This window comes from Trachinotus anak, unplaced genomic scaffold, assembly GCF_046630095.1.
Source record: "Trachinotus anak isolate AG129_WGS33_773 ecotype Australia unplaced genomic scaffold, CSIRO_AGI_Tana_v1 ptg000010l, whole genome shotgun sequence".
NCBI lineage: Eukaryota > Metazoa > Chordata > Actinopteri > Carangiformes > Carangidae > Trachinotus > Trachinotus anak.
The window spans coordinates 7,114,880-7,129,165 of record NW_027273861.1 but is presented as its reverse complement, the minus strand read 5'-3'; the positions used below and the strand labels follow the sequence as shown (position 1 = coordinate 7,129,165).

At 41.1% G+C, this 14,286-nt stretch overlaps 1 protein-coding gene across 1 annotated transcript in view; it reads left to right on the top strand.

Annotated features, from left to right (window-relative positions):
* Nucleotides 1-14,286, top strand: part of tgfbr3 (transforming growth factor, beta receptor III) — a 69,118-nt gene that overhangs the window by 35,648 nt on the left and 19,184 nt on the right. The window contains exons 4-7 of the mRNA XM_071487236.1: nt 2,310-2,447; nt 10,452-10,635; nt 13,197-13,359; nt 13,805-13,952. Of these exons, the coding sequence (XP_071343337.1) occupies nt 2,310-2,447; nt 10,452-10,635; nt 13,197-13,359; nt 13,805-13,952 (633 nt within the window). The remainder of the gene's footprint in view (nt 1-2,309; nt 2,448-10,451; nt 10,636-13,196; nt 13,360-13,804; nt 13,953-14,286) is intronic.

Here is a 14,286-nt window from a genome sequence, read left to right as displayed (position 1 = left end):
AAGTTCAAACAGAACTTCTCTGTTTAGGTCTGTTCAGTAGGAGCTTTTGGCTGATGAAGTTTGCCCAGTTAAAAAATAAGAATGGGAAGAAAATGTTTACCATTTAGCACTTAGAGATTTGTTTCAAATGTAAAGTGCATTACAAATAAAATGTAGTATTATTATTATTACCAGCTGAGTGGGCAATCACTCAGGGCCAATGAATAATCAATTTGAGAGGTGATGAGATCTATGACCAAACATAATCAAGAAACATGAAGCCAGAAATCATACTGGTATGAATGCCAGTCAGGTGACTGGCTGTATTTTATTCTAAAGAGGGTACTTTGCCAAAACTTTGCTCCGTACTAGTTGAAATAAATGCATTGATGTGTCATGTATGTGCCTTTTTGTCCAGTTGGCACAGTTGGCATAAAACATGGGGTTTTTTTTCAGCAGTCATAATCTTATCTTGTTTTTACATGAAAGAAATCTGATAAAAACCTGCAGCGGCTTGTTGTTTATGTCCTTCGAGGATTCCTGAACTTTTATTAAACATGGCCAGAAGAATTGACAAATGTGACAAAGTGCTTGTTACAGCACATTTTTGAAGTGGTATACTTGATGATAGTTTACAATTTTGACATTTGAAAGTGGCCACCTAACAATGACAATATAATTCTATATAAGTCATGTCTGACACATGTCACTAAAGGTTTGGATTTCTGACTGGGCTATTCTAGACAACAGTGATAAACTACACCTAACTACATTTTCCATATGTCAGTGTCAGTAGTAGGCAAAATCAACAGTTTCACTTCTTAACTTGTTATGATACTGCTCATAATTTGTGATAGAGCCAGTTTGAAAATAACACTGTTCATATTTCAGCCCCACTCACAGCAAATGAAAATATCAGTGTAGCAGGGAGACATATGGAAAATACTGACGAGATGTCAGATGCTCAGTATTTAATCTGGTTCAGAACCCATAACAGACTGTTATATAAGTGGTTTGTTTTATCCTTATACAAATCAGTCTAAAAGAGAACAGAACTGTTTATAAATATGATTTATAGTGACCAAAATAAGGAGCATATGATTGTAGCAGAAAAGCACTGTACCATAAAATAGTAATGGTTTAGATCTCTGTTTGGATTGTTTACACACCATAACCACATCTAAACAAGTTACTGGTATGCATGTTCTCAGCAGTTTTTCATGGTTCTAACTCATTCAAACGCTCCTAATATTATACTGTCAACTCATTTTTTACAATCTCCATCATTGTAATTATAGATTATTTGTTCCATTATTAGTTTCAGTGGAAGCACAAAGGCTGCATTTATTGTTAAAAGCAAGGCCAATGTTTTTGCGAGCCATGACTGATTGAGTTACTGTCGTGATTGTTTTATCATAAAATGTGAGTCCTTGTGGGTTGAATTAGTGATTTACGGGCTTTTACTGCTGACATACGGGATGGGGCTAATATGATTAGTCTGGGAATACAGAGGGAAGGAAGTTGAAAGGAGAGTGTCAGTTCCTAACTGTGCTTGAGAGAACAACTGAGGATTTTTAACAGCTCTCAAGTAAGAACTGGAAATGATAATGATAACTATGCAGAAGTATTTTAAAAGTTGAAAGAAGACAATGGAAAGCCAGATCCCCACCTGAGATGTGTTTGGGTTTGGGTGAACGCTCAGGTCCTGAACCACCTGACTAGATTTGGTCCAAATGATCCAGACAAGTGTAACACTGAAAACAAAAAACACAACAGTTCAGGTCCCAAAACATCAAGTTTGTTTTCCCCATCTCACCAACAGACTGTGAAAATCTATTTTAATGGCAGTCTGAGAACCAAAGACATAGTTGCATGCTGTAGAGATGGTAACGGAGACCCGGCGCTTACTATGTTTTTTTTTTTCCTCCATTAACAAAGACTCCACTGTGTGAAAGTTCAGATCCCGCTGAGGCTACATATCAGAGCTAAGCAAGTGCCTTTTAGGGAGAACACAGCATGCCGTCTTTGTGAGTTTATCAGCAAAGTGAGTACATAAACAACCACAAAGCCTGATAAAGAAGAACAATCTACAACACGATAGTGCTGCAATTGCACCAGGATAGCAACTGTGTATCGCCTGATATTTTTGGTTATATTAGGTTCACAGTAAACATGAGAAAATCAAAGCTTTGATTTTGTTCAGTGTGTGAAATGGGATCATGTGATGTACTGTGACAGATCTTGCAGTGATTTTTCTTTGTTTATGTCCTTATCTCTCCCTCAGTGTACTCATACTCGTATACCAATGTGCGTCTTTTGTGCCTTACCAGGTTGAGTTGCATCTGAAGCCCATCCAGTCTCTGCTGCGCCACCAGAAGCCCCTGGTCTTTGTGCTTAACTCCCCCCAACCACTGATCTGGAAGATCAAGACAGAGAACCTGGCCCTGGGCATCAAACGTACCTTTCATGTGAGTCCAGCATCACTAAAAGCCTTTAAAGCCTACTTCCTAAAACTGTGTATTCATTTCCTCACAGGCTAAGCCTTATTCCCATTTCAGTAGCCCTCTTCCCTCTGCAAAACATTTCAAGTGATGTAAATCTTTGAAGGCCTTGCCACACTCCAAAACAAGTTTCCCATGATAAAACTTTGATCTGGATGGCATACGTGCACAGTCATTGTGGTGAGGCATTGGTTTCTTTATATTCATACATAATGTTTCATCTGCTAAACTGTGCACTCTTAGATTTGTACAGATAAATACATTTTCTTTTGTATGGTAAAGATGTGGATGTGGACTTTGGAGAAGTACTTGTTTGATTCATATGAATATATACAAAGAGTTTCATTATTTGTTTTTCACTATTTTTATTTTGCCCAACTCAAACCAATATCTTTCTCCCACATCATGGTGTAGATTGTGTTTATCTTAAAAGGTGAAATGTGCTATGTCAGCTTTATTCTCACTCTGCAACCACAGGCCCATATCCCCACCGCCTCCCTCCCTCCTCTAAACACTCCTGTTGATAGCTTGGCAGCTGTTCAAATCATTCAGAGCATATCCGCGTACCACGAAAACCCTAACAACGGGGAGTGTGCGGTAGCAAACACTAAACCACTAAAGCTTTGCTGAGGAAGGAGTTGATGTACGCTACCGCCCACTGATAATTTGCTGAAATACTGACGACCCTAGATTGTCTACTGGTTTGTAATTTGGAGCTTAACAGCTGGTCTCCAGTCTGCACATGGAAATAGTGACCCAAACTTCCGCAAGACACTCATTCAAAAAATGAGTCTTCATCACCGACTTCAAGTGAGCTCTTGTAACTTTTGCTGAATAGTGCCCACTATGGACACCAGTGTTTATTACAGGACAATGGCTCATGGAATTTGCCTTCATTTCCCAAGATTCTTTTGAGTAGGTTGCTTTAAAAACGTTTTCATGTTACTTGTGTAGTGTGCTAAAATGGTAGAGAATAGTTTTAACTAAGCAATCAGACTTGTTAAGGTTAATAACAAAGCATCTACTTAAAGGAACTATTTGTTTTGCTAGTGCTACATAGCCAGTGCAGCTGTTTACCTCCAAGTCTTGAAGAAACGTGAGTTCAGGATCAAACTTCATCCCTTTACTTGCCAAGAGCTGTCTCCAGCAGTGGAAAGCAACTTCAATAATAACTCTTGATGTATCACATATTTTCTTCTACTGAGGATAGCATGCTAACCAGCTAGCCCCAGCTTGTCTCCTCACTTTCTCATAATGAATCACTGTAGCCTCCAATCTGTCCAGAAGACATAATGCTGCTCAGAGGGTGTATTATAACTTCTTGTCTTGTAAACACAACAATGAAAAAACTTACAAATAGCCCCTTTCAAGTTTGCAAACATTACTACCAACATTACTGTTGTAAAAGCTAATGGTCACTCCAGACCAATTCAGGCTGTAGCAGCAAAACCTCTGAGTTTATCAAACTGATGACTGGTGTGTTTTATTGTCTCCGACTTCAACTTTTCATTTGTAACAGTAACTTTTTTATAAAGTTAATGTTACATCATATTGCATTTAACTTGTCATTAATATAAAAATAGCTTCATGGAGGTTTGTATTACGACCAGGGTACATGAGGGGGAGGAAGAGAAGAAGTTTTGGTGAGGGGTATCTAAGTGTAGTTGGAGCCAGGTCCCCTGGAGAGCCAGCCATATTTAGTAAAGGTACCAGGGGGCCTTGCTGGGAAACTTAATAAAAAATGTAAAAATGGATTTCTTCAGTACCCTTGCTCAAAGCTTGTGTATCACATGAGAAATCCATGGCAAAATGAGACCCAGAAGCCTCAGCTGTGGCTTAACTATACTATATTGCTAAAACTTACATCTTTGCCTTTGTATGTTCTGAAAGCTTTTCAGTATCTTTGGCTTCCCAGAAGTAATCAGCTTTAGTTCAATGTTAACACCACAGAAATCTGCAAGAACGCAGTATCAGGTACACAAATTATTTCCATATGTGGTCGAGTGTTTTCTTGCTTACTTCTCACACGCAAAACATCCTGCCATGAAAGCCAATGTCACGCAGAGAAGAATATACTACAAAATCCTTGTGTTATGCATAGGCTGCATACACACACACACACACACACACACACACACACACACACACACACACGGACACACACACACAGACTCAAATAGTATAAAGAGCTATGTATTCCAGCCCCTTTGGTTGTCAGAACAGAGCATTAATGTGTCTCTTCTAGACCTTCAGAAACTTTTTTAGGCTTATCTGACCTGTGACTTTTGTCATGCAGGCATACAAGTGATCATCACCTCTGGATTGAAAGGTTGTTGTAAAATACATAGAGGATAGGGTATTTTTAGTCATCTAGCATCCCAGTTAATCCTTCTTTTAAGAGAATTCTTAGAGAAATTTAGAAAATCTGTGGTTGTGAACAAAACCTTTTGCCCTTAAAGACATTTTTGAGGTCCCTGCACAATTGAATAGCCAATATGTGAGGTGAACTGGAGCGCACCAAAAATCTTTTGATCATTTTCTTGTGCGTGAGTAGGATCATAGCTTTCACAGAAATGCACAACATATGCGGCCTGTCTGCGAAAAACTTTTAATTATTATTTCCCGTAGTAATGGAAACATTCTCATGTCAAAAAAAACCTCTGGTGCATTTCATGGAGATGGATGTGCAACTGACCTGCTTGTATTTTCCTAAGCTGTGATAATGTGTGGCCAGTGAGATGGTCGTTTGTGTAGAGACCAGCAGGTCAGCATCACAGTAAACGTCTCCCCTTGTCAGCGATGGCAGACAGAAAGCAGCTGACAACCATCATTAAAACTTAAAGCCCAGGCAGAGCTGTTGCTGTGTGTCTAATGATGTTGGACATCAGTGCTTTTGCAGAGTAAGGAGATTTCACTTCGCCTTAATCTCAAATGAGGAAAAAAAAAACGGTTGCTGTGAATTTAAATGATAAGATGCATGTTTGAATTGGAGGATTGTGTATCTTCGGATTAATTTACAGTAGTTACACATCCTCAGCCATTCATCTGCCTGGATATAAAAAAAAAAAGTTGTGTCTTTTCTGAGACAAAACCGAGGTATTAACTTTCTCTGTTCATCCTGCAGTTTTTCAAGTGGAGTGAGGAGAGATAAAGGGAATCTTAACAGTGACGAAGGAGGCCCCTGCAGTCATACAAAGCTGCGCTAATGGCTTTGACTGACTGCAGGGGCCCCTGCTGAATTAGGTGTTAAGTATTTTTGTGTTTGAGTGACAGCGAGCCTTCTGGCAGTTCAAGCTCTTGGTATCTTATCCACCAGCCTGACTGCACATAGCGGTAACTGGGAGGATTCCCAGACGCTCCTCTTCTCAAGTTCTCTCCACGGTGACACAACACTTAACATGCCACAAAACTCAAACAGCACACAACATCCTGCGGGAAGAACAATTGCCAGCCTTTTTTTTTTTCGTTAACAGTTAAGATTCCCTCTGTTCATAAAACTTGAATAAATTGTAACTGAACGTTTGCTAAGCACCACTTCCCCTCAATTACTGTTGCTATGCCGGTAAAGCTCTCTGTTCTCACATGGCACATAACGCAGTTTACAATGATGACGGCAGATTTGCCACTTGAAAATCATAGTGACTTTTTCAAAACAACTGATCCTGTGGGTTAATGTTTTACAGTGGAGGAAGGAAGCTAGTTAGCTGGTCATGCTAACAATTGAAGCTTATGTTAGACAATAAACACACCTTTTAGGCATTCCTTACACCCTCTTGTTTTTTTCAGTTTTTAAAAGTCAAAACAAAAGTACATCACCCTGAAGTGCTGAGTATCATGGTTACTCCAGCCTCACATGCACTGCTCTGACATGTGGTGTAATCTGAAGCTTGGCAGGCCTGCTCTGCCTAGTCAGGGTTGCTATGGTATGATTGGATAATTGTTTTTTGGGAGGGGTTTAGCAAAAAGTCAATTAAAATAAAAATTTGCATCAGCCACAGAATTGTGCACGTATCATCACCACAGATGCAAAGACGTCTTGGCCGATTCCTGCAGGTTTTGATCGGTAGCTCTCAGGTGGAGATGAGACGTTGCTGTGGTCAGAGTGTAGACTAACAGAGTCAAGAGGAACTGGTTTTGGGCTTAACACTTCACAACAGAAGCCCACTGCCAGACCTCCCTCAGATCACCTTTCCACTGGAGAGGCTGTTTCCAGGGGCTAATTGGACCCTGAATCAGGCCTGCCAGTCCTTGTTTCCTGGTCCCAGTGCTCTGGGCTCCGCGGACACAGATGGGCTGCCTGGAAAAGCTTCAGAGACGCTGAGCACACTGTTGCTGTTGGCCAGTGGACCTGGTCGGCTCTTAAAATGCCAGACTTTTGTTGTAAAACATGCTCTCTGCAGTACTTCTTGTCAATCAGCAACAGGCAGGAATCATCGTGCGTCTCAAATGATATGAAATGTGAACATTGAAATCAGGCCAAATTTTATTTTACCAAGGGACATAAGGAGTCAAAGTGAGACACATGTGCAGTGTGTGCTGTGTTGACTTTGTGGCCAAATGTATATATTTCTTTTGGGGGTTTGGGGGAAGGAGGGTTGCATTGCATCTCTGCTTGAAAGGCTTGATTTGGAGCAAATGTTTTATGACTCTTGATGGAACAACACTGTAAAGTTTTGCTGTTGGCTTGAGTTGCCTATTGTTTGTTTGCCAAGCATTGCCTTTTCACTCCTGTATTTCTTTCATTAGTTGAAGGCTTGTAGTATAAGCTCTTTCGCTCTCACACACGAGCACTCTCCTCAGCGTAATTGTTAATGGAAACCATGGGTAGCCACTATTGGTTTTTATTTGGAAGACGGGAATGGCAGAGGAACGCTCCAGAGTGGCGCTGAGACATATGGTATTGTTTTCTCCACAACAGAGGCTGCCAGTTCACAGGAACACATGCACATCTGCAGCGAGCAGCATGATAAGCTCCCTCTATCTCATCAAGAGAGAGAAGATCAAATCAACCATCAAAGCATTTATCACATTAATATCACCAGAGACCGACAGCATGCTCATAGTATCTATCAACCCTTCTGCACTTTTCCATCACCCTCCTCTGTTTGCAACACCTCTTAATTTCCAAGCAGCCATTTGTGATTTCCCAGGCTTAGGGTGTTGCCCTATGAGAATCCAGTGGAGGATTACAGCTCTATGATAATTGATCTCAAACATTTGGCATGCCTTCCCCTCTTTACTTCACATATGGCCATGATATGTTGACGCTTACAGCCAGAAAGGGCGGGGAATATACTGTTAGAATATACTGGACCATGCAGGATACGCCACACCAGCAGATGTTCTTTTGTCACAACAGATGATGAAGAAAAGTGCTATTTTAGAGTTTAAATGTGCATCAGATTAGTACTTAAAACATATAGGATGCTTTCACTATTTGAGTTTCTGAAGCAACATGCCTGCCTGCAAATACTATTATAAACATGAGTACATGAGTTTCTACCATCATGCACATGAAAGCATGAGTTTCAGTTCCCATGGTAGTGTATGTAACCGACTCCTCCTCTACATTCTTTGTTTGATCTCAACTGCCAAGTCTGAGGAATTCCTCCGAAGTCAAGGTAATATTCAGTTTTCATGTATTTCAACTTCCGCACACATTACAAGGTCCATCAAGGCAGTTTTTGGCAATAACGGCAACAGATTGTTTAATAAGAGATGTGCTATATTTTCATATAGTGAGGCAATGCTTTACTTGGCAGGACGCTGCTGCTTGCAGTTCAGAAGAACACAACATAGACATGAGAGCTTTGCTGCATCACTGATTCGACTTGAGACCAACATGAATCCACCACAAAGATCTTTTAGATGTTTTTCTAGATATTGCTGATACATGAATAAACAAAATAGATTCATTGGAACATGCTGTGCTCTAGTTTAATTTCAAATAAATCACATTTTTACGATTGCAGCAGTTTTCTTCAAATGTAATAAGGCTTTATTTTTTTTGCTGTATGCGAGTGCATTAGCAACAAACGTAACAGTATTGAGTGACAGCTTATGTAAATAGTGTGCAGTATAGTATATTTATATTTATATATTCCATTTAAGCTCATGACTGAAATTGCTCTTTGCTTTCTGGCACTTACAGTCTTTTTGGTCTGTCAACTGGGCATGCAGGAGAGAGAGAGAGAGAGAGAGAGAGAGAGAGAGAGAGAGAGAGAGAGAGTTTGTTAAAGTCCAGAGTGGGTCCCTCACTTCCCTGTTTCAAATTCCTGAGGTTTTCAGAGCTCTGCAAGGCCTGGAGCTAATTTGGCTTTCAGGCTTTCCCCTCTAATTCTTTGCGACTAATTACAGTCGTATTCCCGCAATTAAACTGATAAACTCTGCTGAACTTGGCAGGGTTAGCGAAGAAACCCTGGCCCCTCCTCATCGGCTCAGGGTACCACTTCTCTTCTCTTTGCCATCTTTCTCCGTACTCCTTCTCATCATGGTAAACGCACTAAAAATAAAATCAACATCAATTCTTCGATAGAGTCCGTCTCCTAGGCCTCAGTATTTATTGCCTCCGGTGACAATGCCAGGAACGTCGAGAAGAGCGTCCAGAGGTCAGACAGATGTTGCACATGAAGGGATTTGAATAGTTATGTCTGAAATGCCTAAACACCCCAAAGGGATGTTATTCTATTATCATTAAAGCATGATTGCAATTTAGGGACAACTTCATAACATCATCACAATGAAGTGGCCTTACGTATTCCTCTTGGATTAAAATGGATTTAATATTTGAATTGGGCCTGCCAGCACTGTCTCAGCTCACGCATACAGATAGGATACCTTGGGAGAAAGAAAACAAGCATGGAAATAAAATGAGGTAGGCTGTCTAGACCGAGTGCTTGGACTCATTTGGTTGTTCAGTAGGTTTTCAGCACATGTGAATGTTTATCTCTCTGAAATGAAGCATATGGGCTCAGCTCCATTAAGTGCCAAAGGGGTGGTCCCTCCTAAATACAGTTTTCCCTGTCAAACTCAAATCAGCACGTCTTTGCCCTCCATACATTTGAGACCTCTCCCTGTTTTTTGTGTGTTTTTTTTTTTTGTGTGTGTGTGTGACTGTTTAGAATTTACGGATGGATTCAGCACATCAACCACCAACAGTATCACTGTAGTATTCAATGATTCTAAAGAGCTAGGGTTCAGGTAGTTGCAAGGGACGCAGTAAGTTAATGTCCTTTGGCAAATGTCTAAATATCTACACAATATGTTTTTATAAGAGTGGCTTAACCTCTAGGAAAACCAGCATGTAGCTTCAACATTTCTGTGTGAGTGACCACCTACTGTGCTGCTGTCTTGGTCAAGTATTGTGTCATTAGCCCTCATGGCCATTTTGAAGCAGACACACACATTTGTGATGACGCACTACAACGCAATATGCTGTATAAACATTGGAAACCAGACACCTTATTGTGTAGGAGAACATGTGTAAAAATACGCTGAGCATATTTGTAGAAGCTTGGAAATAGCGGTTGGGATGGAGTGTGAAGGATAGGTTTTACCAATGTTTACAGAGCGGGTTTAATTTTGGAAAGGCTTAGTCTCCCTGCAGGTTCTTCATTCTACAGGCTCAAATTTCTAGTGTAAAATAAGGATGAGTGTAGTGGACATGACTTTTATGTGCATATCTTTCTGAACGAAATAGTCGCTCTTGGTGGAAATCTTGAAAAGTTGCACTTGAAATATGCAATTATTTTTCTGTGAAAGCAGTGTACGATTACTCCCTCTAATATTTTTCACTTTAGCAGATAACTGAAATGGATGCTGGGCACCACTAAAGTTGAATAGACAGAAGAAAAACATGCAGTTACCCCTCCAGTACTTCAGCATTCACTATCACATTGCATAGAACTGAGATAAGAGCTTATCACAGCTTCCCTTTGTCCTCTAACACCACTGCCTTTTCTCCTCCTCAAGGTATCAGAGGGCTCAGAGGTCCACTTTCAGCCGGGAAACTTCTCCCTTTCCTGCCAGATCCAGAAGGAGACCTTTCCCCACGGCAATGAGCAGCTTCTCAGCTGGGCCCAGAAGAAGTACAGGGCAGTCACCTCTTTCTCTGAGCTCAGGATGACTCAAGACATCTACATCAAAGTCGGAGAAGGTATGTGCTGGATCCCCAAAATTCCCAAACATAGCTCTAGGCCCCAAGGCACACCTCCCCATTCCGCTTCAGCTTCCATAACTTTACTTAGCTTTTGTGTTTGAGCCCTGGCTAGAGGTTTACATGCACCACTCTGATAAAAGAATTTCCTTCCCTCAACAGGCATTTACCCTTTCACACTATTTAAAAGGCAATCTGTGGTCATTCTGAATTGTGGCTGCTTATGGCCTTAAAGTGCCAGGATCATGTATCTGAGTATGAGATCATTCCAGGGATTACACTTTTTTTAATGTATAAACAAATACACTCTTTCTTTCCTCATGATATTTTTATTAGAGCTGAAACAATTAGTTGATTAAGTAATTAGTGGACTGACAGAAAATTAGTGCCAAAATTACCTCTTTGACTTGTGTGACTGTGATAGTCAACTGAAAACCTTTGGCTTTGGGCTGTTAGCCAGAATAAGCAAGCAATCTGAAGACAGAATATTTCTGATATTATATAGATAAAAGTTATTTGATTAGTTGATAAACTAATTGGTAGATTAATCAATAATCAAAATAATTGTGGTAGCCCTTATTTACTATGTCTGTGTGTAGACAGACATAGTAACTGAATCGATCATATGAGAAACTTCATTGATGAACCACAGGTTTCTGTAGAGATGTTATGGTGAGATGCTGGAGCATCTGGCTGCATACACTGACATTGGCAGCAAGTTTGAGTTGCTAATAATAACATATTATTATTTGAAGTATCATACAAATGTAAACAAATGCATAAATTAACATAATCAGTGACATTATGAGGACAAATAATTGTAATTGACATAATAAAAGGTAATAGAATGCTAGAGAGTTGAAAATTACAACATATTTGGCCTTTGTATGAGGTTACTGTGAGTTTCGACACTAGATTTCAGTGTTTGTTCAGTGTGTATATGTGTACCAGTGAAATTAAGCCAGAATGGTTAGTTGAGCAAAAACTACATGTTGATCTCAGTCCTGGTTAATTTGTCAGGAATACAACAGAAGAGCAACTTGTTCATCTCTTCACAGTGCAGCCAAACAAATAAACACATAGTTTCCATAAAGAAGTCAGTCAATAAGTGGCCTGTCAAGAGCAACGGTGATGTGATGACTATGTCTTGATGTAGAGACACGTTTCTTGAACAGCTGCTGTCATTTAGACTCTGCATTGCTTTTGTAATTTGTAATAATGAAATAAGAGCAACAGCAAAAAGGTCACAAAATGTCCTCTTGTGGAGGGAATACATAGTAAGTTGACCAGATGTCAGTGGAAAAAAAATCAGAGGTAAGCAGGAGATAAATCATGCAGTTTTTCCTGTGATAAGGAAGGATGAAGAGTCTGCAGTGAAGAAGCACCGGGTGATTCTCAGGGGAGGCAATGATTGATCTTCACGCAAGTTTGAGCTGTGGACTTTAAAAATCTTTATTCTGTACTGGCTGGTCCACACAGTGAACAGACAGCATGTCCAAATACACACTACGTCAGCTCTCAGACAGGACATGTTTTTAATGAGCATCTTTCACGACATGGAAATAAAGCACAGCTCATGTCTGGAGAGACATAATGGCTCCACTACTCCTGGTGATAAGTTCTCTCTTTATGTTATTGGTTGCTGTGGAGAGCAGAGCGGTTGCTCAGCCTTCAAGCGTTTGGCTTGTGTCATTAAGGGGCTGTGGTTTGGCAAAAGCCCAGGGTGCCATGATGTTTACTTCAAGCAAAGAGCTGTAGATTTCCACTCCTTCACATCTTCAGCAGTGTTTCATGAAGATGGACAGATTCTCACTTTGCTTCCTACCCAGGGCTGTACTCCAGGTCTCCCCTCAGCTCTTTAAAAGTGCCACAAGAGTTCCGGAGAGGAAGGTGCCAACCTTCAGTTTACACTTTATCCAAGGCTCTGTTTGCCAAATAAGGAAGCATCTGTCTTATGTTTTCTTTGAGCACTAAGAAGGAGCTTAACTTTTTGCTCTGAAGCTACTTTCTTAGCCGTTAACGAATTTTTGAACAGCTGTGAAAGTGGAGGAAAAAACACTAGAAGATTTGATTAAATGTGTTTATGAATATTATTGTCCTGTTATTGTGGAGGTATTCTGGTAAAATATCTGGATTAGTTTTCCCACGTAAAATGAAAAGAGAAATTTCCCTGTTGATAGCTTGACAGGAAGATGGGTCATGCCAACGAGGGCACCTCGTCCAAGAAAGGAAGAAAAGGCTTGTCCTTGTTAGCAGCGCATTTTGGATGAGAGACAATGGGAATACCAGCTGTGGGGGTGCAGGGAAGCTGTTCTTCAGCTGGAATGGCTGGGTCAAAGCAAACATCCACCCTACTAAAGTCTCTGTGAGCAGGACACTGAAACTCTCCGAAGCTGGGGGTGCTGTACTGTAGCTGACCTTGGACTCTGACTCCACTGTGTGTGTGTGTGTGTGTGTGTGTGTGTGTGTGTGTGTTGGGGGGGGGGGGATTTCTCCTCTGGGAGATCAAAATAGCTTCACAGAACCCCCGACCAGAAACGCAAACATCTCTCTACTTTCAGATCCAGTGTTTTCCGACACCTGCAAAATTGATACCAAGTTCCTGTCTCTGAACTACCTGGGCGGCTACGTGGAGCCACAGACATCAAAGGGTTGCGTCCTGTCTGGACCCGACAAAGACCAAGAAGTTCACGTCATTGAGCTCCAGGCCCCCAACTCCAGCAGGTGAGCAGCCAAAGCAGCCAAAGCCAAGAATACATGTTGTCATGGTTTATTTTCGAGGTCAAAATGCTCTCACTAATCTCAGTGGAGTTTGTTTTGGATGGGAACTAACATGAAGGCAAGGGGGGGGGGGGGGTTACTTTTCACTGAGTCGTGTTCTTTTGAGAAAGATATTTCAAAACTGGGTCTGAAAGTCCAGGTTGCCAGATAATCTCCTCACTCCCCCAGTGGAGTGATTACTCTATACACCCAAAAGACCACAAATCTGGGAACGTGTTGGTAGCTGTGCTGGATCTCACTCGAGTGCTATCTGGTCTGTAGTGCATATGTCTGCTTTTTTTCTGGGAATGTGTCCAGCTTTTTAATTAGTTGGCCAGACACAGAAGGCATGATAACACAATGTCGACCCAACCATCCAAAAATTCTTTTCCTCTCTCGTTTTCTGCAGCGCTTTCCAGGTGGACGTCATAGTGGATCTGCGGCCACTGGAGGACGATGCCCCCCTGCATCGTGATGTTGTTTTGCTGCTCAAGTGCTCTAAGTCAGTCAACTGGGTCATCAAGGCCCACCGTGTGATTGGCAAGCTGGATGTAGTGGTAAGCTGACAGCATCCCAACACATAAAAGCTCTCCATCTATAGATGTCTTTTTTTCTTCTTTGCCTTTACAGATGTCACTGCTGAGATTTGATATAGTCTTATCACACATCACAGTGTCTTACAAGTCAAGTCACAGACAGAAATGTCATCACTTTGCTCCACTGACCCAAAGAATTTGTTACACCCACCCCCACTGTAAGAGAGGGTGGGGATAACAGGTTAGGAGGAACTGTGAAATTTCATCACCGCAGCTCCAGGGACTGTCATCGCATTCAGAGAGCCAGGGGCAGGAGCGGTGGGGGCATCACATATTTTCAGAGCCAAAATCTACT